This window comes from Nyctibius grandis, chromosome 6 (assembly GCF_013368605.1).
Source record: "Nyctibius grandis isolate bNycGra1 chromosome 6, bNycGra1.pri, whole genome shotgun sequence".
In the NCBI taxonomy this organism is placed as follows: Eukaryota; Metazoa; Chordata; class Aves; order Nyctibiiformes; family Nyctibiidae; genus Nyctibius; species Nyctibius grandis.
In genome coordinates, this window is record NC_090663.1 from 69850935 (window position 1) to 69878889 (window position 27955).

The window sequence follows — 27955 nt, forward strand, 5'->3', positions numbered from 1 at the left end:
AACTTTCATTATGGAGAGGAGGAGAAGGGGATTAATTTCTTAAAAATGGCTCCTTTTATCTATCTCCATTTTCCTCCATTGCTGTTTATAGGAGCCTTTAAAGTTATTGCTGAATTGGTCATTGCGGTGCTTTGTGGCTTTTCAGCATTCACTGCAATGAAACTATTATCCCTCATATGACATGAAGTATATTCCAGAACTACTCTTTTCTTCTCTTTATGCAGGTTGCACATTGTTTTTCTTGCACATATACTAACACTTATACTAAAGCATTTCAGGCCTTGTATTTTATTGGTTTTGTTATTGTTCTATGTGTTTTTGCTGTAACGTTGTAATCTTAAAAACTCCAAAAGCTGAAATCTTTTAATTAAAACTTAAAAATGAGACTGACTGAATGATACTGATTTAGACTTTAACTGCATAATTGTATAATAAAAGTTAAGTTTTAAAATTGTTTCTATAAGTACTCAAGAAAAGAAGACAAGGTAGTTGTACAAAGGACAGAACTGATTTTGGCAAGTAAGGAAGGATGTCTGGGGGGTACCATGACATGGGGAGCGTTAGAATAAATAAAATTAAGGACTAGAAGAATGGCACAGAATTTGTGGAATTACAGAATTGCTATTGTCTGCTGCCTTGGTGGAGAAAGTCTTGGTCATCCTATAACCTTTGTAAACCAGGGCTTTATTCCTAATGTTTATTACTAACTTTTTGGACTAATGATACCAGAGAATATTCCAGTTTGAAGTGTGTTCTACTGTGTTTATCAGGCAAATAAGACAACTGAAAATATTTCTGCAAGAGAAAGAATTCTAGAAGAGATCTAAATCTTTTCTTATACTTGCTTTCAAATGTATTTTTTGCTTTTATGTGAAAGGTATGAATGTACCTCTCTCTCACAGCAGTTGAAAGTTTTATGTTTAGACTTGCCATGTTTTGGCTAGGATTCCCTGAACAGAAATATGTGCAGGAAGTTTGCCTCTGGGACTCGTAAGATCTACAGTGTGTGTGCTGCATTCAGAATGTGTTGGTCTGAATTTCATCATGTTCACAAGTAACTAATGTGTTACACATATAGTTGCTCCCAGGCTTTCTGGATATATCAGATCCACTGCACATGTATAGCAGAATTGATTTGTTTGTGCCCAGTCAAATTTTGAATCTTGAACTGAAAAATAAAATCTCTATAAACAGGAGAATAGTATATGAAAATACAGAACCATAAACCTACCTAAAGCTGAAATACACAACTGACGTATTTTGAAGGCCAGGTTACAAGCATAGTAAAAAAAAAAAAACACCACAAAAAAAAATCCCATTTCCAAACCAAAAAAAACCCCCAACCAAACACAAAACTGTATAGAAAAACAGGAATTTACAGAAAGTAAGTGAAAAGCTAAAGGAGCAGGTATTGGAAAATAACCTCTTTCTGTGCATGAAAAGAAATGTGAATTTCAGTACATTGCTACATTGAACATTAATCTGTTTTTAATAAAAATGAATAAGTATTGTTCAATATTATTGTAATGTCTGGGCACACTATTAATGCTCTTTGAAACCTTGTTAAAAAGGTGCCTGTACCACTGCTTCTCTGTGTACTGAGCCATCTGTGCAGCAGAAGTATGGATTGCGAAACGTTTTTCTTAGCCTGCTGAACTTCTGTCAGTCTGGATTCCAGTCTTTGTGCTTGCCTTTCACCTTTGGGTCCTCCCTTTAGGGAGAGTCTGTTTTGGAGCCTCAATCCAAGAGCTTACTGATGAGGGAATTTGTTCACTGGAACCATCCTTTAGGTGCGATTTTGTCCACTGTCATAGCCAGTCCTTTCCTTTGGAGACTTCCAAGGTATCCAGACAGATTAATTTTTTTCACCCTGAAACTAATTTATGCAGGAGATGGTCAAGCTATTATTTCTGAATTAAAAAAAAAAAGCAACTTTGTTTTACTTCCTTGCATGTACAAAAGTCTCTTTTGTTAGACTCTTATTTCCTCTACTTGACTAGTTAGCAAACAACTTCTTTGCTCTGTGAAGGTTAAAACTTTCTCCTGTCGCTTTGATTCATTAGCACACTTTAGTGTGAAACATCTCTTATGCTAGACCTTGTTTTCTGTATCAGTCAGTGCACTAACAAACGTACTCAAGCTTGAGACTAGGCATGACAGTTATTATCCCCTTTGGGGTGATAATGGGTTTGGCATGGCAGGGGTTGAGGGATCAGCCTCCTAAGCATGCTACAGCAATTATTCTTTCTGATTTTCAGTTGAAGAGACTCTTGAAGATGCTTAATTTGAATTTTCTTAAGCATACTTTTCTTAGTCATCCAAAGAATTAAGTGCTGCGTTCTCTACATATATTTTTATACATCTGTAAATGAATATTCAGACAGCAGTTGCTTTAAAAAACTGTCACATAAAGTTTGGTTCAAAGATAACCTAATTAAACTGGAAGAATACGTGTATAGTTTCCTCTCCTTTGCCTTTGGACTTTCAAATCCTTAACCAAACAAACCAACCAAAAACTTATGGATTCACAAGTGTATCCAGGAGAAGCAGAACTAATGAAGTTTGTTTTTCTGTAGCTTTTTCTCATTGCTAGATCCTCTGTTGTCTAATGAGGAATGAAATCTAATCAACATTCTCCTGCCATATCAGAGAATTCTCCTCCTGTATTGGATTTTCTATTATGGCTTTCAGTGCAGTTGAGAACAGCTTTTTTTAAGGATGGTTGCAAGGGTTTTTGTCCTGTGTTGGATAAAAACTTATGTATCAAATTAATATTTTTGAGAAAGTGTAGCCTTCTATTAAAAACAAAATTGTTGAAATTATCCAATAAATTCGGAAGTTACTGGGAGAAGGAGGAAGGCAGACAGCATGCAAATCTAATATCCTTAGCAAGTAAAAATTCCACCAACCAACCAAAACAAGCCCCAAACCTCTCCAGAAACAACCAGATGTAACTGATATTATTCTCCCAATACATAATATCCAGTAGTATAAGATCTGGAATGCTGTAATCATCTCTATTTCTATAGCGCTTTTTTTTTTTTAAGAGGAACTGTACTAAGAAAATTTCAACGTATGTCTCCTGCTGTTTCTTTTCTTAAATTGTATATATTACTTTTGACTGGTCATAGATGCAAATATTTTTTAATATTGAAATAGTTGGCAATCAAGCTAGTTGGCCAATTACTTGCACACTTTCCTAACGGAAAATAGGGGACAGATGTAGACTGCCCCATTCAATTGTCTTTCACTTGCAATAGTGTGGTCACTCTCAAGGAATAAATATTAGAGAATGTGTTACCATAGGAGCAACTACTGTGATGGAAAATAGTTAGAAAAATACAGCTATTAATGAAAAAATGGATGATAACTGAGAGATTTATGTGTTGTGCATAATTGACCAAAAAAGGCTCAGGAAAAAAATTGTAAATGTAGTCACATCCAAACTAGAATTGATTACTACCAGTCTGCTCCCCTTATTGCAGCCTCCTCGCCCTGAAATTCTGATAATGTAGAACCTGCAACTTAGTCTTGATTTGTAAGAGATAAAAAAAATGTTTTCGACATTTCCTTGCTTTTTATTTTTAGCAACCTGTTCTGTTTAGGTAGTAGGTTTTGTAAAAGGGATTTTTGGTGATTTATTTTCAGAGTTTTTATGTTATTGTTTTGGTTTCATAGCAGAAGCAGCTTTGTTAATGTGTGAATTTGAACTACAGAAGATCATTAGGCTAGACTTTAAACAACATTTTAAATGTGCTGAAAATTAGAAATTGTAGCCTGAATGTGTTTCAGAGATGGATAAGTAACTTGAGGTGGGGTTCTTGACACTACATGACTTTTTTGTTTGTGTGTGTGCACTAAGGTATAGTGTGATGTGCACAACCATTTTTAAAACAGTTTTTTATTTCACTGAGTTTTGTTTGATCATCTGCGCATGGATTTAAATTGCATCATTTTTGTTTAACTGGAAACATATGATCTTTGCTGCAACTTAATGAGTAAGCAGAAGCTTTTTGGGGAGAGCTATGTCTTAATGATTAAAAATTAATGTAAGCTTTTATTATTGGAGATGCTAGTAACTTTGGAGGTATGTATGTGACAAAGGTAGGTTTTGCTTGTGAGAATATGTCATTAATTTGCTGGGTCTATGAAAGAGCAAAATCATAAACCACTTTTGAGTGCCTAGGAGTTCTTAAATGTTTTTTTAATGTAGGAAGTTTTTAGTAATATCTGCTTTTAAAAAATAAATTAATGCAAGAGTAACACGAAGGTATTTATACCGCACTCTGTGTGTATATGTGTACTATTGCTATCTGATCGAAAATTTTCAGAAATCATCTGTCGTACTACCATGCAGTTTATATCAGAATGTGAACACAAACTCAGATCAGTTTTCACTAGACTCTGACATGTCCTAAGTAGCTATCCTAGATAGCAAAGGTTGGATTGGTGTGTCCCCTCCTAGCTGTCCTTTCAGAGTGCTGTTAAGTTTTATGCTATGACATGTCCAAGTCAGCATTTTGATGAGTCTGCGTGATTTTCGGGGGTTTTTTGTTTTGTTTTTTTTTTTTTTTTTTCTCTCCTATTTTAAGGGAGTAAATGTGTTCCAACTTCAGTCTTTAGAACTTTATGGACTTCTTGGTATTTTTTGATGATTGAATAATGTATCTGTGTTCCACAAAGCAATTGTAAAACTCCCTTGCAGCAGTAATTCCAACACTTAGCACATTGAGCAGTCAGATCCCATAAAAGACAGCGTGTATCCATGTAGAACATATCTCCTTTTGAAGTAAGAGAATCTCTTATATGCTAGGTTTATGAGGAGTGCAAGTAGGAAAGCTTACCTTTATCCTCCTTTCTTGGCTATCTCAGAGTTCTCTGTTGTGGTAGCATCTGGAACGTATATAATCTCTCCCTGTAGTACTTTATGAGAGATTTATGCCTAAACAGCTGTTGTAAATGTCACCTGTAAAGCTTTTTCCATATTTTGACTAAAATTGATAATTGTTGGACATCAGTAATACTAACCCACAATTTATCCATCTCTCATTTTCTTTGCTTGCCCATATTTTTCTGTCCTATTTTTTCCCTCTTGTACCTTCTCCTTTTCACTTACTGTAAGAAGAAACTTGACTTTTTACTTGATCATCTAAGCATTCAGCAGACAGAAATCAGAGTAAGAAGGTTTCTTGCTTTGTGTCTCATAGTTTTCTCTTCCAGCATAACAATAAAAATCAGAATATCTTATGTATTTGGCTGGTACTCCTTCTCTCAGTGGTTTAGCACTTCATTCCTGACCCAGAAAAGTATGCAAGTATATATTTAACTTCCAGCATGGGATCTGTCCCCTTGCTTGTTTTTACTAGGCTGTTCATCTTTTCAAAGTTAATCACATGTTTTTAAATATTTTAGTCCAGAAAGAAAGTGCTTAGACAAAGGAAAAGTCTGTTTGAGACCTCAAATCTGGTGTGCACTGGAAGCAGAAGAGTAGGCCTGGTATCCAGAGTCTTTACCTCCATAAGTATTATGGTCTAACTTCTACAGAACATGTCCATCCACGCTCCATCGCCACTCTTCTCTTAATTCAGTAACTTGTTGTAAATAAAGCCAAACCAGAAGAGAATCTGTCAGGGAAGGAGGAGTGTAAATCACCACATTCAACAGTATTTTGGTGTTTAATAACACTGAAAAAGATAAACAGATATGATAGATAGCAGTATAAGGCAAACTTGGTCCATGGGTCTGCATAGAGAGATTATGAAGCATAGGCAAGAAGGAAATTATTAGACTTAAATTTTTCTTTCAGCTTGGGTGTGCATACTTTGAAGAAGACAAGAAATTCAATTAATCTGTTTGTTTAGTCAAAGAATGAAAATCTGTCCTTTTGCTTTGAAACAAAGTATTTATAAAGAGATGTTTTGGATAGACTTGTTATTTAACAGAAAAAGAACTAATGTGATCTAGTTGGAATAAAAAAAACAGGATAAAAGCAGACAAGAAATAGTTGTGCTTGTTTGTTGTTTTTTTTTTTTTCAGTTGTCACTAATTACCTTATTATAAAATTTCTTTATAAGGGAACATGGTGTAAAATATCTTCAAATCTTAAAAAAAAACAAACCAAACCAAAAAAAACTTGGGGCATCTTTCTGAAAGCTGTGCTGTAGCTCAGACAGAAGGTACAGACCTGATGGAGGAAATGAAATTATTTTGGGAAAAACATGCATGATCAATTCTGTGTAGGAGGCCAGAGCAGGTACCAGAAAGGACCATTATGATCCTTTAAATCCATGAAGTGTACTTACTGTCTTGGTGAGGAAAATCGGATTTTTCTAAACATTTTTTTCTTTAGAAGAAAACATTTGTCTCTCATAAAGTTACCTTATGTAGTTAATAGAGTCTGTAGCCACTCACATACGTACAAAATGTGTTGTATGGAGTTTGGAGTTGAACTAATACTTCTGCAAGAGTCAGATTCTTGTCCTCACTTCAGCAGTGGTCTGCTCAGCTGGAAACAGTTGTTTCTATTGTGAGCAGCGAGCTACACTTAGCAAATTTCTGTTCAATGTTTTGTTTGCCTCAAATGGAAAAGTAGCAGCTGCCAAAGTTCCCTAAATTAGTGTTTAGAAGTAGATGATTAAACTTCATTTTAGACATAAAAGCAGAGTTGTGTTCATTTATAGAGATGCTGAGAGCTGGTATTTGTCTTTGATTTTTAATGATGGCATCATTACAGTTATGTATAGATATGTATTTAGTTTGCTTAGTTCCACACTCAAAGAGGTACGTTCAAAATAGAAATCTGAGTGGCATGCTATGTGTGTGGACACTGTTCTCATAAAGAAAATCCAAACTGACCTAGATAATGATACAACTTGAACTGTTTGTTAGAAGAAAGTTAATCTAAGTATATGCAGTGTTTGGAAAAGGTGACTGAAAAGAAAGATTAAAATTTGAAGTTCTTGAATGTAAATAATGAACACAGCTGTCATATGGTATAAACTAGTAAATTGTTTCCTATAGGCTTCATTTGTATTAATAAATAATTTTTATCCTCACCTCCTGAACACCTTTAGTTGCTGAATTTGTCAATTTGCAAGAAAGGAAGTAATTGTATAATAATTGATACCTAATAATATGAAGCTTTTACCTTTTTCTGAGAAGTGCTTGAAGTTACCAGTAGGTGCTTGTGCTAAGCTTGGACAATTCCCTAGTTGTTAGCCATAAGAATTTTTGGTTGCCAAAATGACAGATCGACTAGGATTCATCTGCAAAATCATGTGTAAGTTTTATCTATCTGGCCTAGCCTTGTGTAGAATAACGTAGAGAAAATGAGGAAAGTGTGTGGGATTAGTAAGGAGAGGTGGGGGTGACAAAAAGTGGCAACTGATCCAGAGGAGACCAAGCTCTTTCTGATACTCAAAACCTGTTTGTTTTTACTAAGTACACTTCAAGTCTGTTTTGAGAATGTTGTTCCTATGTGAGGGAATGTAGTTCTCTGCTTTGTTTGGAACATGTCCATCATCTCCGCAAATGCATAGTAAGTGCCAGTGTACAGTCAGTCATGTGCTGGGCTGCTTACTGGTTACGTTTAGTAGATAAAAAGGAAAATCCATGTTGTAAATCATTAAAAGCAGTTATTATACAGTGTGCTTTCTTGAACAGATGAAAAAAAGTGGGACTTCTAGAGGATAACTAGTGTTAGATTAAAAAAGGACCTTTTAGAGGATAACTAGTATTTTTAAAAGTCTGATCAGGTTAGCAGGAGCTATTGGTATTGACAAACTCAATGAAAATAATGGGATACTTTCCAACTGTGATAAATGTATATTTTAATACATAATATCATAATACATGAGTATTTATGATCCCTATATTTTTTTAGACAGTTCTTAGTTTAATAAAAAAATGTTCATTTAAATGCTTAGGTAACAGATTTGAATGTGCTACTGGAGATCTTGGAGAAAGAGGGGAAGCAAATTGAATCTGCCCAGACTATGAAATTGGTTATGCAAAATTTCTTGTTGCTGGTTTATTACTAGGGATTTATTTTTAGCTGAACATTATTGTAAATTATTAGAGACACAGGTTTGGGGTTTCTTTTTTCGGAGTATGAGCAATGCCTTCTTAACTAGTTTATTTTCCCACTTTTTTTGAAGCCATAAAAAGTTACAAAATTGAAGTTACATTATTGCAGCAATGTTGCTTCTGCAAGTTTTTGAAAGGAAAAGTTTGTCACTAATGCATGCAGATAAATTAGCCAAATTGCACGTTTGTTGATCAATGGCTACTTCCATTCTAAAAGTGACTAAAAATAGAAAAAATGAAAAAAATTATAATGTGGTTCTAAAGCAGTGGCTTCTGTATCAGCCTCCTCCAACAGAAAGTGAAGTCGTGCTTCAAATAATTAATTGTACATATTTCTTTTTTCAAGGCTTCATCCATGGAGACAGTAATCCAATGACTTAACTGGCTCATGATCATATGGTCACGTTTAGCTGTTGTGCTGCAGTTTTCCCAGCCTTGTAGTGAGAGAGGCAATGAACAAAGAGCTCCAGGTGTTGTTCTGCCTCTGGATTTATTCTCATTGGAGTAGGCTGGTGACCTGCAAGCCTACTGCAAGTGTGGAATTGTGAATAGCATAGGAAAAGAGAGAGCAAAGCATTGATGATCATACTATCAAACATACAGATAGAGACAGGTGGAGCCTTAGTTCAGATAAATAAGTTCTAGGTGATAAAATTACCATTGTATAAATTAGAAGGCATCCTGCATAATAAATCCTGTATTTGTAAAGAAAGGCTCTCAGTAGACTTTAAACTTGTGGAAATGTACTTTACCTTGTATATGCAAGAGAAACAAGTGATTTTGTGTTCTGCTACTCTTTTCTACATTAGCAACTGAAAACCTTAAAAAAAAAAAGCTTTAACAACAGATATTTTGAAAAAACTAACCAGTAGAGCCTGTAATGGGTTTATCTGGTGTACTTTGAGTGATCCTATGGAAATGTGCACCTTCTAAAACAGTGTAGCTCCTGTATTGCCAGTTTTAACTTTATGAATCCCAATGTAACTAATTAAAAAGGAGATGTTTTTAGTAACAATATATGAACTCACAGAATAATTGGGTTGTAATTCAATCTGTCAGCTGTGCTGCCATTCATAAACTCAGGGTTTATGAAGGCCTCAGAAATCTCAGATAGAATGACGGCTTTATTCTGTACATAACCTGGAACAATATATATCTTAAGCATTTCATTTGTGAGACCGAGGATGTTTTATAATCCTGAAAATATTACTTAAATGTATGCTTACCATAAAATTCCAATTTTACATTTGGAGAAAAAACTACACTGCAGTGCAATTCACAATTTTTTATTTAGACTTCACATCAATTACATTAGAGCTTTCACTGTGGATGTTTATATGTATAAACTGCTTACTTTTCTTTATCTTGTGTTGTGTATATGTGGAAGATTTTCTTACATATCTATATTTCAGGTAAAGCAAATTACTGTCTAGAGTGTTTACATTTTGTTTAATACTTAGTTTGGTTGACTATTTAAATATAATTTTACCAGTTGCCAGAAAATTACCCTTCAACCTTATTTATACCATTTTCTTAATACAATAAAGTCAGTTATGGAACAGAGCCTAAAATATTTTTATATATACTATATTTACAGATTTTTATTTTAGGATTTCATTCTCTCAAGGCAGTTCTTAAATATTCTCTGTCCTCAGGTTGCTGAGTCAAACCATGAAGGACCATTTGGTAAGAGTGGCTAATGAAGCAGAATTTATCTTGAGCAGACAGAGAGCAGAGGATATTAACCGCCATGCTGAATTTGAGGTAAGAAATTAAATCTCTTTTTTAAAAAAACAAACGACCAAAACATAACAAGCCTGCTGTGTTTGAGGATTCCAATGTGTGATACAGGCTTTTCAGGCACAGGAGGTTCTATCATGAAAGGTGCTTTGCAGTCATAGGGGATTTTGATAGTTTGCCACTAACTTTGATGGAAAAACAGGCTGTGTAGAGCAGCTCAGAACTTGTCAGAATCTGCGCACCATAGTTTGTGGGGGAAGGAATTTTATGATACCAATGCTGCTCTTCTCCATGAAGCAAATTTCACTATATGTGTTAAAGCTGCTTAGCATTACAGTCAAGATATAACTCTGAAGAAAACCACCTTACTGAAGATAAATGTCTTCAGTCTGTTAAGTGCAAAATGAGAAATTACTTTTTTTCTTTCTGTATCATTTGTTGTTTCACTTAATCCATCTCTAAAACCATTTTCCTTATGTTTTACATGCCTCAGTGTGGTTTTGTTGTGTTTTTGTGTTTTCATCCCACTTAAGGGATTCTAAAGTGAAACAATGGTCTTTGTTTTTATAGACTTGTAATAAAAATGCAAGCCTTTTTTCTGAATCACTTTAGTCATACCTCCAATTTTGGATCTCTGTTACATCACATATCTCCTTTCTCTGTGCTTTAATTGTTGGGTTGTTTAAACGAAAACGAAGCTAAATCTCACTAAATTCACTAATATTCTGCTTAAAGAGTACTTAGTCTTTCTTCTGACATGTGATACTACTTGTGGTTTTGTTTTTAAAATGAAGCATTAAGAGATTCAAGGCACATTTGTGCTTAACGTATATCTAAACTGTTTTTCTCTTAAATCTTTACTTGAAAAAATACTCTGCAAAGATGAAAGCATATTTGTCTTAGACAGTGCTTATGTTCTAAAGGTCATCTGTGTTGGCCCCAGGATTCAAGCTGTGCGTTGTTTAATAACATATCTGCACTTCATCTAGAGCTAGTTACCCCCTCCTGCAAACAGAGATGTTGTAAGATATCTACAGTACCATTTTGCAATGGTGAAATAGCAGGCATGTTTCATTTATTACATCAAGGGTTTGGCGACAGTCCTGTGGAGATGAAAAGTGCATCTTTTTACTTCATTGCCTGATAATCACTGGAGTGGGACATGCTTGACATCTATTGCTCTGGATTTATGCTGAAGATCCATGCATGACATGGCATTATTGATTAGATGAACAGCCCACTTTTTTTCTTCAGATGCAAACTATTTGCAAAAGTGCACATGCATGTGGGAAATCTGTGTGAAGTAAAGGGTTCTGTCATGTAAATACGGGCTATCAATGAATACAGTTGTTCAGTGACAACTTCCCTGTTAGCCTTATTTCAGTCTCAAGACACCTTTTATGATGTCTGGAAGAAATTTACACTGAGCATCAACTTACATTTTTAATATAGCTCTGAGTTTTGCTGTGACAGCTCTCTAGGATGAGAGTTGGCTGATACTTTTTTAAGTTGATGCTGTTTTGAATCTCTGCTATCTCAGTATGATGGCTCAAGGAGTTTAACTCATCAGTTGAACTTAAACAGAAACTAGCATACTAAAACAGGGGCAGCCTGTTTATCAAGCTTAGTTTTGTTACTGTGTTGGAAAAACTTAGATCTAGCATCACTTCTGCAGGTGTGCAAACTGAAGATATGCAACTATTGGATTCTACCAAATGCTTAAATAACAAACCTGGTGTCTCATGAAGTTAGCATTGCTGATGTATGTGTCAGACTTCAGTCAGCGTTATCTTTCTCTTGTGGAAGGGAGAACCGTTAGTCACATCCGTTCAAATCTGCAGGTTCTTAATTCATTGCAGGTACAGGACAGATGTTTTCCTTCCAGAACTGGATTGAGAAGTGTCTACCTGTCAATTCTTTCACAGGCAGGAGGAGACAGAGAAGCAACAGCAAATGTGGCACATGTTCACCTTGCCGCATACAGTCTGATTGGGCCTTTCTTTGCTATGTCTCCATGTGGTGGGACCCTGTGTTGGTCAGAACAATGAGAGGAAAGTGTCTGTACCCTTTCCATAAAGCAGGATGACCAAAAGCACAGGAAGAGTCTCTAAAGCAAGGGTGGGCTTTTTTGCATAGTGTTCCAGTTTGTGCTATAACTTTACATATGCAGGAAACTCTGAGCACCTGGGTGAGATAGATTTAAATTAAAAGATCTTTTCTCTCCTCCCTATGTCTTCTCAAGGCAATTCTCTCTCTTTTAGAAACTTCAAATAAAGTGTCTTGAACAGCAGCAAAATCTGCACATCCACTTCTGTGTCTGGTAGCAAGAAGGGCATCTGTCATCTTGGCTTGGCTATTTTTCTGTTTCTTCCTACTTTGCCTCTGCAGTCCTGCACTCCAGAAGCTTCTTCAAACTGGAGGTGCTCAGCTTCCCTCACAGAAGATGCAATCTCCCACCCTCTCTAGAGGGCTCTACCTTACAACTACAAAAAAGTCTTCCTCTTTGGTGCCTGGCCACTCCTCTTTTTAATAGGATATAATATAAGTAACATAACAAATTATGAGCAAACCAGTTATGCTGTCTTTCTTCTAAGCTAGTATTGTAAAAAAGACAGAAAAAATTGCTTTGGAGGGGAAGGAGAGGTTTTCCTATGGCTGAATACAGTCAAAGGTCAACCTTTTTATCTCCTATTTTTTTCTGATCCTTTCTTCACCTATGTTTTCACTGTTACCTCTATAAGTACTTACATCTATGAATGTACTTATATGGAGAGGTCACAGGGAGACAGAGACACACTTCCCTGTTTTACGATATGATTAAGCCTCAAAGAAGCCAGAGGAAGCAATATTCCACTCATTTCTGTAGTGAGGTGGCAGTGAAGCACACATTTTTACAGTGAACGTGGAAATGTGAGCATTCTTAGCATAACTTATAAGCCTTATAACCTTAAATTTTGCCCAGTGTCCCTGGGATTTGTATGCACAGGTCTCTTAGGCATTTTTCAAAATCTCATCCTGAGTGGTAGAGCTGAAAATCCTGAAGAGGAACCTCTTAATGCCTGAATTCCAACAACTAGTTTCATGCTACCACCTAGACTGCTTTCTAGAAATGACCTTGAAAAATGTGGTGATTCGCATCTTACATTATGTGTGCAGACTGCTGCAGAGTGGGTCTACGAGAATAATTGGATTTGGTGTGAGGAGGGGGAGGGAATTTTGTACTCTAATTGACTTTATTTTATAATTTATGACAGGAGTGCCGATTGCCTTGGATATGCATCCTGTCTTATATAAATCTCTTCATGTATTTGTGTGTGAATATACATATTTATAGAATTCTAAATATGTAAACCTGCAAGTGTTTCAGGCCTGGACTGTTCAAGCATCACCGTGTTTCATCTTTCTAGCGAAGGTTTAGTTTGCTATCGATAGCACTACTGGATTTTGACCAAAATCTGTGATACCGTATCTCAATGCTTGTGTAAAGTATTTTTGATTAATATTCTTCTAGTAACATGGGGGCGGGGGGGGGGGGTTACCTGGAAGATTCACATGAAGGAATAGGAAAATGGGGGAAAAGTTACTATACAGAACCATTCATAATGTTGCACATCATGAGTGTGTGTAGAGGAGCAACGGACAGTGCAACACAATAGTTTTGAGAAAAGTTTCTAGAATGGATGGACAAGGATTCTTCATTCCAAGTCTGTGAGGAAAACAGACGCTTTGGTAATTTTTTCAGTAAAATGTAACTGCTGCTGTAATTTACGAACTAACCTGCCTTCGCAAAGTGTCTTTTTTTAAAGCTTGTGTGATGTCATTCCCTTGAATTTTTCATCTTATTTTTTCAAGTTCTCGTCATCTATAGAAATAAAAAGTGCTGGCATTCATGTTGTTGGCCGTTTCTGTTGATTAACTGAGAATTTCACATGACTCTCCCTTTGCATTTGTTATAAATCATGCTAGGCAGCTAACTTCTCTGCATGATTTCTCTTCAATAATTAAATCTAGCATTTCCAGCTGCTGTAAAATTTGTTGCCCTTTTCTGTTCAGTTATGTTTTTTCATGCAGAAGACTTGAATTTCCTCACAGTTTTAATTCTTTTTCAGGATCAATTTATAGGCTGTGTGTAATAAACTGAATGTTTTACTTCATGGCTGATGCTGAGAAATGAATCTTAATACAAGTATTGCCTTGACAGAGATAAGTTGCAAGGCTAGGCAAGTGTTCCAATAGTGACTTGGATGTAGCTATTTGCTTTTTGTTTCCTTGGCAGAAGACAAAATTCACTGGTTCCGTTGGTTGATAATCTTGTGTATTCTGCACCTTTTCCCCTTTGGTGTACTAAGCATTAGTTGTTAGAAGATGTTATTTGTATCAGAGGAGGTAACTAAAAAGTACTGGAAATCAATTGTGGCAGAATACCCATAAGTCAGAGAGAATGTTTGAGAGCCCTTGAAAGAATTATGAAAAGATATTTGGTGTCTTTGTAGTTTCTGTAGATGATTGTTACTTCTACATGTAACAAACAGTTATTGTGGGAAAGTAAGTTTTAATCCTTAACTGGGTCCCTATTCTCCGTATAATTTTCCAGTGTTTTTAATAAAAGCTGCTTTGTTATACAACTCGTGCATCGAATAATCTTTCTGTGGCTCTTACAACATCCTTTTATATGAAATATTATTCAACACACTTAATGGCAATGACCTTACTTATTAGAACAAAAGGTTTTGGAATGCTTTCAATGGGTATTCTGTCTCGTAGTGTGGGCTGTCAGCAATGAATCTTTTCAGAACATATGAAGATAATGGATAGTGCAAGTTGTAGGCATCCTGTAGTAATGTAACCAGAAGTTATAGCCCATAAGATTGCAAAAATGTGATGTGGCAACACAAAGGATGTTAGGTGTACCCTCACAGAAAAATAAGGCTTTACACGCTTCATTATGAGAGGGCTTAAATCTCTCAAATTTAGATTTTTAAATAAATGCTGCCCTTTGCATTGGGCAGGTTAGGTATTACAGCACTGTCTGTCAGTAGAAGGAAGAAAAATTTTGACTTTCATTTCTAAACACTTTTTTTTTTTGAGGTATTATAAACTCTTCAGTAGAGTGCTAAGCATGGAAGAATTTTTTTTTTCCATTGGAGGATTAAACAGTTTCGTTTTTGTTCTGCTGCAATATGTTGACAAGTCCCAAACTGGAAAATTAAATTTCTCATGTTCCTGAGGTGGCAATTTTTAGGATTCATTGTCTCATGTGAGTCAAAGGATACAGAAATGAGAAGTTCGTTTTCCCTTTGGACATTATAACATTTTATCTATGCTCTGGGAAGTGTTGGGATAAAGTATTGCCTGATTATGAAAGGAGGAGTGAAAAAATGTGGTTTCTCTTTCACTATGCTTTAATACGCAATTGGAGGAGAAGGAATGAAAACCTGCACTGGAATGTTGAAACATCTTTTTTTGTTATATCTCAATTTTAAATCAAAGTACATTACTCCCCCTCTACTCCGCCCTGGTGAGGCCGCATCTGGAATATTGTGTCCAGTTCTGGGCCCTTCAGTTCAAGAAGGACAGGGAACTGCTAGAGAGAGTCCAGCGCAGAGCCACAAAGATGATTAAAGGGGACATGAGGAGAGGCTGAGGGAGCTGGGTGTCTTTAGCTTAGAGAAGAGGAGACTGAGGGGTGACCTCATTAATGTTTATAAATATGTAAAGGGCAAGTGTCATGAGGATGGAGCCAGGCTCTTCTCAGTGACATCCCTTGACAGGACAAGGGGCAATGGGTGCAAGTTGGAACACAGGAGGTTCCACATAAATCTGAGGAAAAACTTCTTTACGGTGAGGGCAACCGAACACTGGAACAGGCTGCCCAGAGAGGTTGTGGAGTCTCCTTCTCTGGAGACATTCAAAACCCGCCTGGACGCGTTCCTGTGTGATATGATCTAGGTAATCCTGCTCCAGCAGGGGGATTGGACTAGATGATCTTTTGAGGTCCCTTCCAATCCCTAACATTCTGTGATTCTGTGTGATTACAGAAATATGTCTAAGAGCTATCAAAGATATAATAATATTGTTTCTGAAGCAGCTTGAAAGAAAATTCATTTTAGAACTACTGTCTTCTATAGATTTTTCTGATGAAACAAGAAGTGATGTTATCTTCATTACCGTTTTTGGATAATATTTTTTAAAATTCTGAGACAAACTATGTGAAGAGTTAAATCTAATAAGTATCAACATATTTTTGAGCTTTTCAAATCATATTGAATATGGAAATGAAATAGATTCCTAGACGTAGCTATTTTCTATACAAAAAAATCTGTTCTCGTTTTTTGATGCTAATGAAGTTTATTACTTTATAATTAGTGCTTAGTGTTTAGTAGTACTTGTTGAGACTCTTCCACATTTTATAATCTATGCTATGTTTCATTTACATACTAAGTGTAGTTTGAAAAAAAACCAGGAGTGTCATGAAGATGCGAGTCTTTTCTGCACAGTGTTTTACAATATTAGCTGCATGAGATTTTAGCTATTTATGGCCTTTTTTCTCTCCTTTTACATATTTAATACATTTACTTATTCTTCAGTTCCTGTGAATGATAAACTTTCCTTTGTTTTAGAAACTTTTGACCCCCTCTTGTACGTACTGTTACACGTGATTATTTTCACTAGAGATTATCAATGAGCTTAATTCATCTACTCTCCATGGCTCTGGAAGTCTTGGCAGAACGTACTCTGGAATTCTTGATATTTTAGCATTTGTAGACCCTGGAAACCTAAAAAAACCTCTGCCAGAAGGAGCCAAAGACTCAATTCCTGTAACCACTTATAATTTAGAATTTTGCCTTGCTACTTTAAAGGCTGCATTGAAACAGCATAGGCATGAAGGAAACGGGGTAATTACAAGAAGGGAGAGCAGTGTTGTATGCTTCTGCTGTGATCTATCTTCTGCTAGACTGGGAACAGGCATTCCTTCTTGAACTTACCTTTTGCTGTGGCAGTGCATCTTAACTTTTTGTGTGTGTGTGTGTGTGAAATTCATAATTGTAAGGCTGACAGGGTGGTTTCTTTTTTTGTTTATTTTTTTTTAATTATTTAGCTCACTAGCTAGCTAAGTACCACACAAAATCCATAATAACAATTAGTGCATGCTTACAAGATTCATCAACATAAATAAGGTAATGTCTAAACAGCACTTCATTGGGATTGGTTTCTGTTTGTTCTTTTTTCTTTTTAATTGCAAATTCTAAGTTTCAAACTTGTTACTTCTTTAAAATAATAACTCTTAAAGTAAAATTATACACAGTAAGAGTGAGTAAAATATAATAATCTGTACTGTGGAATATATCTTCCACAGCAATGACTTAATGAGTTACTTCTAAGTGGTCATGTGTTAGGAAAACAAGTACAAAAATATGAATGTCTGGGCTTAATACGTGCAGGATTTATCTAGGTAAGTTCAGCTTATCTCAGATAATTCTTTGTGAATACTGACTTGTGATGGGAATTGCTCAAATACTCAGATGAGCATCTCTTAGTTATTAGGGTATTATAGAGCCACGGGTTCTGCCAGTTTTCTGGAATATGAGACAATCTGGCAGTACACTTGAATAACTTGAACTTTGTTTAGAGCATTCAAAATCCAAAATCGTTTAGGATGTTAACACAATCCACTTGGAAATTCCATGCCTTTTTTTATTCATCTACATTAATACTGTTCTTTTGTGTCACAGACTAATAGTTTGCTGAGACTTAAGGGCATCTGTACTGGGTTAGACCAAAAGTCCATCAAACTCAGTATTCTATTTCTGGCACAGTCGAATAGTACATGCCTAGGGACAAGCGTAAGAACAGTGCAATTATATAGGGGTGCTTCCTTTATTCTACCCAGATGGCAGGGATCACAATTTGGACAAAGATTCACAGTTCTCTATATGAATTTCACCTATTGTTTTATCTCCCAGTCACTGTATTAGCATTTTTCATGTTTGTTGTTTTTACTACCTTGAATTACTTAGAGCTATCAGCAAAATTTGACACCTCTTCCACTCTCCAGTCATTTCTGAATACATTTAATAACAGTGGAATTCAATTGGTGATTTCCCTCCTAGACTAGCTATTCTTTTTAAAACCTGTTTTCTTTGTTTTAATCAATTTTTATCAACGTAAGGATGTTCCTACATGCCCTACCGTATCTTGCCTTTCTTTAAATGTCTTTTTGGCATTCAAACAGTGGACTTTATGAAGTGGATTTTTCTTGTCTGTCTCTCCAGTGGCTTGTTGAAAGCAATCTAATGAAGCATGACTTCCCTTTACAAAAGCAATGATGACTCTTGCCAGTGTGTTTATTCCATTGTTTGCATTTTGCTTTAAACTCAGCTACCAATTTGCCTTTTATAAATTTCAGACTTATTGCCATGTAGTTCCCTACTGTCCTCCAGAGTCCGTTTGGCATATTTCATTCTTCTGGCACCAAGGCACTTTGAACAAGAACACTGTAGCTAATGGCTCAGCTGCGTTCATCGCCAAGTTCTTCTACATCACCTGATTGAATATCATCTGGTCCTAGCAGCTGGTCACTTGTCAGTTTTCTTTCATAACTTCTCTGCTAGCACTTCTCTGTAGTGGTCTTGAGTTCTAAGAGGTCTTTTTATCCCTTGATCTTCTATTAGCTCTACAGAGATACCTTAACAGGCTTACCGCTCCTGATTTGAAAAATAATTTATTACTTCCTTTTATGCCTTTATGCAAGTGTTCCTCAAACTCTTTTGGCCTGCTTCATTCTGCTTCTAAAACTAACATACCATAGTTGACATGTTTTCCCATTTTCCTTCTTTGAACAGACTTCTTGAAGAATGCTATTTCCTTACAGCCTTGTTTCTCTGTAGTTTAACTATTCCAGCTTTTTTTGTCTTTTAGAAAGCCTTTTGATGGATGGCATAAGTTGCCTTTGAACTCCTACTATTGTGTCCTTTTTATACAGTTTTTGTGTTGTCTATAAAAACATTTTCCATGTTTTGCTGCATCTTTTTATGCTCATAATATGAAAATTAAGCTAGCTAGCTAAGAAGTTTCTTGCTTCAAATTAGATGTTCCCATCAGAAATAATGTTGTTCTCACCTATTCATGAAAAATAAATCAGTAGTGTTTGCCTTGTTTATTATTCATGTACCGACTTCTGTGGTAGCTCATGCCAGGCAGTGATTCTAAAATACTCTTGACTGAAGTAATACTGTGTATGTAGAGTGTAAAATTTTAACATTAATAAAGCAAATATCATATTGTGCTTGATTGGAGATTTTCTTTGAAAATTCCTGTCCAAAGATAGCTTGCATTACTAATGTGCCTTTTTTTGTACATGTATTTTTGATTCTTGGAGAAGTAAGGAGGCGGGTCAGCAGAACTGCTACCTTGGACTTCCAGAAGCCAGACTTTGGTCTGTTTAGGAGCCTGGTTGACTCCTGGTTGACTGTCCCTTGGAAAGCAGTCTTGCAGGGCAAAGGAGTCCACGAAGGCTGGACACTCTTCAAGAAGGAAATGTTAAAGGCACAGGAGCAGGCCGTCCCCATGTGATGAAAGACGAGCCAGCAGGGAAGACGACCAGCCTGGCTGAACAGAGAGTTCTGTCTGGAACTGAGGGAAAAAACAGAGAGTTTATAACCTTTGGAAGAAGGGGCAGGTGACTCAGGAGGACTACAAGGTTGTCGTGAGGTTATGCAGGGAGAAAATTAGAAGGGCCAAAGCCCAACTAGAACTTAATCTGGCTACTGCTGTAAAAGACAATAAAAAATGTTTCTGTAAATGCATTAGAAACAAAAGGAGGACTAAGGAGAATCTCCATCCTTTATTAGAAGCGGGGGAAACAGTGAAAAAAGATGAAGAAAAGGCTGAGGTACTTAATGCCTTCTTTGCCTCAGTCTTTAGTAGTAAGACCAGTTGTTCTCTGGCTACCCAGCCTCGTGAGCTGGAGGGCAGGGAGCAGAATGAAGCCTCAGTAATCCAAGGGGAGATGGTTAGTGACCTGCTACACCACTTAGACACACACAGGTCTATGGGGCTGGATGGGATCCACCCAAGGGTACTGAAGGAGCTGGTGAAAGTGCTCACCAAGCCACTTTCCATCATTCATCAGCAGTCCTGACTAACCGGGGAGGACCTAGGTGACTGGAAGTTAGCAAATGTGATGCCCATCAACAAGAAGGGCTGGAAGGAAGATCCGGGGAACTACAGGCCTGTCAGTCTGACCCCGGTGCCAGGGAAGGTTATGGAGCAGATCATCTTGAGTGCCATCACACGGCACATACAGGACAACCAGGTGATCAGGCCCAGTCAGCATGGGTACATGAAAGGCAGGTCCTGCTTGACTAACCTGATCTCCTTCTATGACAAGGTGACCCACTTAGTGGATGAGGGAAAGTCTGTGGATGTTATCTACCTGGACTTTAGTAAAGCCTTTGACACCATTTCCTACACCATTCTTCTGGAGAAAATGGCTGCTTGTAGCTTGGACGGGCACACTCTTCGCTGGGTGAAAAACTGTCTGGATGACCAGGCCCAAAGAGTTGTGGTGAATGGAGTTAAATGCAGTTGGCGGCTGGTCACAAGTGGTGTTCCCCAGGGCTCAGTTCTCTTTAATATCTTTATCAATGATCTGGACGAGGGGATTGAGTGCACCCTCAGTAAGTTCGCAGACAACACCAAGTTGGGCGAGAGTGTTGATCTGCTTGAGGGTAGGAAGGCTCTGCAGAGGGGTCTCAACAGGCTGGGTCAATGGGCTGAGGCCAACTGTATGAGGTTCAACAAGGCTAAGTGTCAGGTCCTGCACTTGGGTCACAACAGTCCCATGCAATGCTACAGGCTTGGGGAAGAGTGGCTGTAAAGCTGCCTGGCAGGAAAGGACCTGGTGGTGTTGGTGACAGCTGTCTGAATATGAGCCAGCAGTGTGCCCAGGTGGCCAAGGCCAACAGCATCCTGGCTTGTATCAGAAATAGTGTGGCCAGCAGGACTAGGTGATTGATCGTACCCCTGTACTTGGCACTGGTGAGGCTTCACCTTGAATACTGTGTTCAGTTTTGGGTCCCTCACTGCAGGAAAGGCATCGAGGTGCTGGATTGAGTCCAAAGAAGGGCAACGAAGCTGGTGAACGGACTAGAGCACAACTCTTACGAGGAGTGGCTGACGGAACTGAGGTGGTTAAGGCTGGAGAAAAGGAGGCTGAGAGGAGACCTTATCCCTCTCTACAACTACCTGAAAGGAGGTTGTAGCGAGATGGGTGTCGGTCTCTTCTCCCAAGTAACAAGTGATAGGACAAGAGCAACTGGCCTCAAGTTGTGCTGGGGAGGTTTAGATTGGGTATCAGGAAAAATTTCTTCACCAAAAGGGTTGTCAAGTGTTGGAACAGGCTGCATAGGGAAGTCACCATCCCTGGAGCTATTTAAAAGATGTGTAGATGTGGTGCTTAGGGACATGGTTTAGGAGTGGACTTGGCAGTGCTGGGTTAACGGTTGGACTCGATGATCTGAATGGTCTTTTCCAAGCAAAACAATTCTATGCTTCTATGATTCTTAGCATACACTCTCTATCTCTTTGGCCTCCTTTTTCTTGGTTACTCTCTCCAGCTAATGTTGTAAGAACCTATATGAGCCATTCACCCAAACTCACCTAGAAAGGGTCCTTTATACCACATGATTTTACAGAATTCTCCTATCCCTCCTGAGTTGTCTTTTTTTCCCCACCTTGAAAAATCCTACTGTTACACAGTTATTTCTTCTATGGCAGTGATTCCAATGCTGAATCCTTCCATAATGCTTCTCAGTGCTATCATATTTTCTGATGGAAGACCCAAAACTGCACCCAGCATTACAGATGTGGACACACCAGGAATTTATAAATACACAATGTTTTCTGTGTTGTTCTCTTCACAATGGTTCCTAATTCTTTGCTTGATTCCTGCGTGCTTGTTGATTATCCTGTACTGAGCTGATATTTTCATAGAAGTATCTGTCATTGATAATACCATCTCATGATGGCAAAAAGGAGTGAAGATAAAGGTGAACTCAGGTACCCTCATTTTATATATAAAATTAGATTCTTTCCTACATTTGTTTTATCTACACTGAAGGTCCTGTGCTGTTTTACTACCACAACGACTTGGTCTTCCAAGCTCCCCCTCCAGCTCCTCACAGCTCCTTTGTGATTATACAGCTCTGAACAGCTTACTATCAGCAGCGAACTTTGTCACTTCATTATTCACTCATTCTTCAGATTTTTTTTTTTTTTTTGCATATGTGTTGAACAGCCTCAAACAATCACAAACTGACAGGAATTGTACAGTTAATGTTAGTTTGACCAGAACCTTATCTAGTATTTTCTCTCATCTCCTCCTGGAAGTAGCTTTTCTGATTCTTGTCATTTACCTGTCCTTTGGCTGCTTTATGTTTTGCTTTTTTTTATGATGTTGGTCTAGATAAGTCGTTATACCTTCCTAAAATGTGACTTTTTAAATCCAAGTGGTTTGCTCACGAGTGGAGAATTTGTGCTTACTGATGTTTTAAGAGCTTTGATGAAATAAAAAGTTAGAGTATACTTCTGTTGTTATTATTTGTACAGTTAACATTTCCATTGAAGATGAAAATATAAATATCAAAACCATTCTAAAAAAAATGGCAATTACAGTATGAGATGGTAGTTTTAGTTTTTGTATACCTACGGGAACCTGTAACTGCTCTAACACACTTTTTTTTTTTGTTATTGCTAAAACAGAATGGTGAATCGAACAGTTTATAATAGCATTAACTTCCAGATAAAATATTTTCAACCAGTCTTTATAATTCCAGAATTAGTGGAAACATTTATGTCTTTAAATTCTTCCATCAAGGCACAGGGAAGTGAATTATTGAACAGATAAAAATAAATTTGTTTGCTTTCTGTCAGAGTTCATATCCACAGCCAACCTTGATAGAAGACCAGAATGATTTAGACAAGTTTGCTTTGGAGATTCATAACATATGCTTGCTGGACAGAATTGAGTTATCTCTGCTCTGGAGAGTAAGTTATTGTAGCAGGAGCTGACAGAGATGAAGATAACTGAGGGAAATTCAATTACCTTTTAGTGTTTTCCTTCTAATAGGATTCTTAATGTGAAAAAGATCCTTAGATGATGCGCCTGTGTTGCTTTGTGTGATCTGCTTTGATACCTGTATCCAGAATAAAGTGAACTGTTCTTTTCAGGCCTTCGTTAAGGATGAAATATGCATCTGATTGCTAAATGGGTGTTAACTTTTGAAGCAACATATTGTCATTTGTAACCTAGATGTGTTTGACAGTCTTTTGGCAGTAGCCTTGGATATTCTCACAAATGCAATTTCATTTTCAAAAGTATTGGTTTTATGCGAGAAGCTTGTTTATAACAGGAATGGAAGAAGGAGGTCACAAAACTGTAAAATATTTTCGTATATTCCAGTTCTGTTTCTGCATGTTTGTTTTCTCATTTGACTTCTCCTGGCAAAAGCACCTGATACTGCTTATGACTGACCTGAGTTCAGGCTGTTGGGTTAAAGCCCATCCCACTTGACTATAGATGGATTTCATGTGAAACCTCTGCAGTTCTGAAGTTACCAGGGTAGATTGGTGCATACAGGTATTAGGATGTTGTTATTTGTGTTACTTGTAAAAATTTCAATTTTTTTATGACTGATGGTTGAAATGAAAATTTAGAAGTGACTCTATGAAGCCAGCTTATTCTGCAGCTGTGTGTACGAAAACATGCCGTGTACAATTTTGTGTACCTACAATAGGCTTTCTTTTACTGACCCATTAAACTGCTGTCTGTAGCTGAATGTAGTTATGTGTATATCCTCCAAAAGATTTTATTTTTAAAACTCTGACCCTTATCAGCTTTGGAAAGTAAAGTCCCTTTTTTTTCTGGAGGATTTATCGAAGCACTTGCACACTGATATTTGTATGAAAGAAAGGGAGAACAAGTATCTTCATGTTAGGTTTATTTGCAACCCCAAAACAGGTTTGGATGTGCCTAAAAGCCATAGCAGACCTGGCCTATAGAAGTCTGTATTGGAATCTAGTCCATAGTTTGAGTAGTTGCTTGTCTTGACCTGTGGATTCTTGATTATGTAAGCTGTAGATACACTTGTCATTAGCTTGTAGTCAAGTCATAGTGTGCATAGTTTCATCTTGTACTTAATGCAGTCTCCTCATTTAGGCAGGACAAAGTTTGAATCATGCAGGTTTATTTTTTGGTGTTCATGAAAACCAACTTTGGGGCAATGTGGGAAGTAAAACATATTAAAACATATGCATTAAGATGCGAAGATGTTTGGAATGGTTCATCAGTAGAGCCTGAAGGCATTTACAGTTAAGTTTTTCAATGTTACCTATATTTCTTAGTCACATAGAGTATTTTTCTCTGTCATTTATTGGAATATTTTTGAGGAGGAAGTTGTTTGAAATATTGCATCTAGTGTAATAGTTTATCCTGAATTGATATTTCTCATTCCAATGAAACCTTCAGCCTTTCATTGAGAGAATGCTCTGTTCTGAATACAAAATACAGTTACTGTGCTGAAACAATACCTCCATGAGTGAGACAGTAATTGTTTGAATAAGGATTTTACAATTAATTTGTTAAAATGATCTTTATTTTCTAGCAGGTGGGGCTTGAAGTCTGTCTGGGATCCAGGGAGGGAAATGGTGGAAAACTGTAAAGCCACACCCAGCTAAGAGTGACATTGCTGTTCATCTTTTATTAAGGTAGTCTTTTATTTCTGAGTAGACCTATACAGCTTTCCAGGAAAGGGAACAAGGCTGCACTAATCAGAATTCTTAACAGGAATGGAAAGGTCCTTTCACATTGCGAAGCAGTGAGATAGAAGTGGCAGTCCAGCTTTTCATCTTAAGTTTCCTATATTAGCTTTTAAATGGGAATCAGTATAATATATTTTTTGAATCTTTTTCTTCCCACTTCATCTGATTCTTTTATAGAAGTGTTTACAGAATTGAGTTCACCTACTGATTTTTCCCTTTGACCTAAATAGGAGAAAACTGAGCCAATCTATTTGAGATGGTCTTAGATCACGAAAAAGAAGATCAGGCAGTTAAGTTGCTCTTCAGATGATCACTGTGTCGGGGAAGGTGCCAAGTGATTTAGAGACCTCTGGATTTCACTGTTAATCTGAAGTCCTACTGGAAGTGGCATAGTCAATCCTTAAAAATCTCACCATTCAGAAAACCAAACTGTCTTTACTGTTCTGTTTCACACAAGGAAGAAGAAATGTTTCCTGATACTTTCCTCACTAGTCCTTTTCTCCCTCCCACCTTTTTCCTCCTCATACTTCTAGGTCCCTGTTGTTAATTCACTTTTTAGAAAATGCAACTTCAAAGATTTCTGGCCATCTTAAAAGATTTAGGTATCTCTTGGAAGTAGAGCTTGGAAGGTGATGATAGTGACTATAATGATGAGCAGTGCAAGTGTTTCGGTCACCATTACACTTCTATTTCTTTGTACCCTAGTTCCAAGATACTGTTTTTTCATCAAAAACTTGTTGGAACAAATTCTAGGTCTAAGTAGTAATGTCAAGGTTACGGAATAATGGATTTTATGATGTTAGTGCTTCTTCCATCATTTTCCCTGCCTGTCCTTGCAGAAACTCAGGATTTAAATCTCATCAAACTACCCTGAATTGTGTGTTGTCCTTAGAGCAATTTGAGATTCCATCTTTTGTGACCAATGCCAATTCTTGCCTCAGAGACGTTTAAGGAAGGTGACAGAACAAAGCAAGGAAAATGCTCGGTTATTGGATGGGTTACTATATTATAGAGAACATATCGCAATTGTGAAACAAATTTTGTCATAACTTGGGACCAGAGACTTACATTACAATATACTGTCAGGGTGCCACGAGGGCCGTCAGTGCCCTGCAGGGGCTAAGTTGAGCACCCACTGCGGTACTACAGCCTCCTGGGCAGGACCTCAACAAGCATCTCCAACATGTCACCCACCATGAGAAGAGAAGAGCAGCCCTGGGAGAGGGTGGCCAGGGCCAGCACAGACCCCCCCACAACAGGGCAGGGCCACGAGGCCAGGGCCAGCCTGAGGCTGGGAAGCCGATTTGCCCCATGGCTGAGAGCCTGGGAAGGATGAGGGGGCCCATAGCAAAGTGGTGGGCATCACTAGGATGAGGGGTTGGTCCTGGCCTCTGGCCAGGCTGTGGGGCAGCCTCTCTTTACTACCACCATCAGGACAGGGTCATCCTCAGCTATGCAGGCTCTGTGCTGGCCCTCAGCCCTGGGAGAACCTTATGCCACCTACAGACATCTCTAAGTTACCCTACCATTAGTCCTGAATGTCTTAAACATTTACAGAAGAAAAAGTCAGATATTCTGACTTCTGAAATGTTGCTTATTTTTTCCTACACCAACTGCTAGAAACCCCAAATACCTCATTTCTAAGCAGTTGTTGATAGCCTTGAAGCCAGCATCACTCATCTTGGCGTTGGACCAACACTGTTTTGCAAGGCAATTTCATATGGTTGGCAGCACAGGAGGGAGGAATGTTTCTCAGGTTATTTTTGAATGGCAGTTGTTTGAAGCTACTCAGAAATTTGGAATATTAGAAGTAGACAGAGATAGATTATTGGCTAGAGTGTAACTGAAGCTGTTAAAATGTGTGAGAAACGTTGTTACATGGCGCTTTGGTATGTCTAATAACTGTCACTTACATGTGTTTTATATAAAGTTTTATATGATTTCAGTAGTTTGTTTCATTTTTGTGCATGCTTGGTGGGAGCTGGTGATTTTGATTAGTCGCTGTACTTTCTTTCAATACCTATAATGTTAACGAGTGAACTGTAATTCATGTCAAATCCCACATTCTTGTTTTAAGATTTCACAGAATTTGTGTTGTTTTTTTTTAGCCTGCATGGCTATTGTGCTCTAAACATAACAAGCTCCAAGTATTGAGTTTGTTATTTTACACTGAATTCAAGTCAATTAGCGAAATCTAGTTAAGCAGGATTTGTGCAGTTGTACTGTGTAATCTGTTTTGTGCCATTACACCAACATCCATAAGTTCAGCTGTTTGTAACAAATGCTGGTAACTATTATCGAGGGGTAGTATGAAAACACCCTCATACCATTTAAACCAACCAGACAGAAAAACCTTGCACAGTCAACTGGAACAAAGCCAAAAATAAAACTCGACAAGAACATCAGAGCCTTGGAATAGGAGGTTTCACAAGTTCTGGTATTTAGTTTTGAAAGGAGAAATAAACAGAAAAGTCATGAAATAGATCTTATATATTCTTCTTATGTAAATGTATATGTTTGTGGAGTATTCTTTTTTCCTTTTTTTTTTTTTTAACGTTGACAACATAAAGGATGATTCCAGTAGAAACTGCCTCATGCTACATAGTACTTAATTTCTCTGAAGGTAGCATCTGTGGTAGTTGCCATACTGACTCTTGCATTTCATTTAAACCAAGTGAGCAAGAAAATATAAATTTTAAAGCAATTATTAGGAAGTATTTTTAGTCCTTGTTCCATATCGCTCAGTATAAGGATCTAGAGTTGTATGAATGAGTGTTTTTAACTTAGTCTGCTGTAAATCAAAGCAGAGGCTGTTGTCTTCTCACCCTTTGAATAGTTAGAATATTTCAAATACTGTCTTTTTATGTATAATAAATTCACACAGTTTTAAAAAGAAATTAAATTCTCCTCCCCCAACAATTTTTAGAGCCAAATGTCAACCTTTCAAGAATGGTATAACTTTTTCTGAATAAAAAATGTTAATTGAAAACCAAACCTATTCATACCTATCTCATGCTGTTCTGAAATTCCAAAATTGTGTTAGATAAATGCATGAGTACCAATCAGAAAGGAAAAAAAGCTCATATGCTAGTTGGAATGAAATACAAAACATGAACTACTGAAAAAAGGAGAGGGGAAAAAATAAAGTTAAAATAATTTGTTTTTCATAGTTTGATGCTATAGAAGTTCTAACAGGGGGCTTTAAGTTAAGGCAGAGGTTAAGCTGCAGCTGGGATTGTGACTGCTTAACATGTTTCCAAAGTAACTGGCTAGGAATAATATTAAAGAATAACTGCTATAAAAGACTGTA

At 37.2% G+C, this 27955-nt stretch overlaps 1 protein-coding gene across 1 annotated transcript in view; it reads left to right on the forward strand.

Moving 5' to 3' along the window:
• Positions 1 to 27955, forward strand: part of LRBA (LPS responsive beige-like anchor protein) — a 432022-nt gene that overhangs the window by 148172 nt on the left and 255895 nt on the right. The window contains 1 exon segment of the mRNA XM_068402600.1: positions 9741 to 9849. Coding sequence (XP_068258701.1) covers positions 9741 to 9849 — 109 coding nt within the window.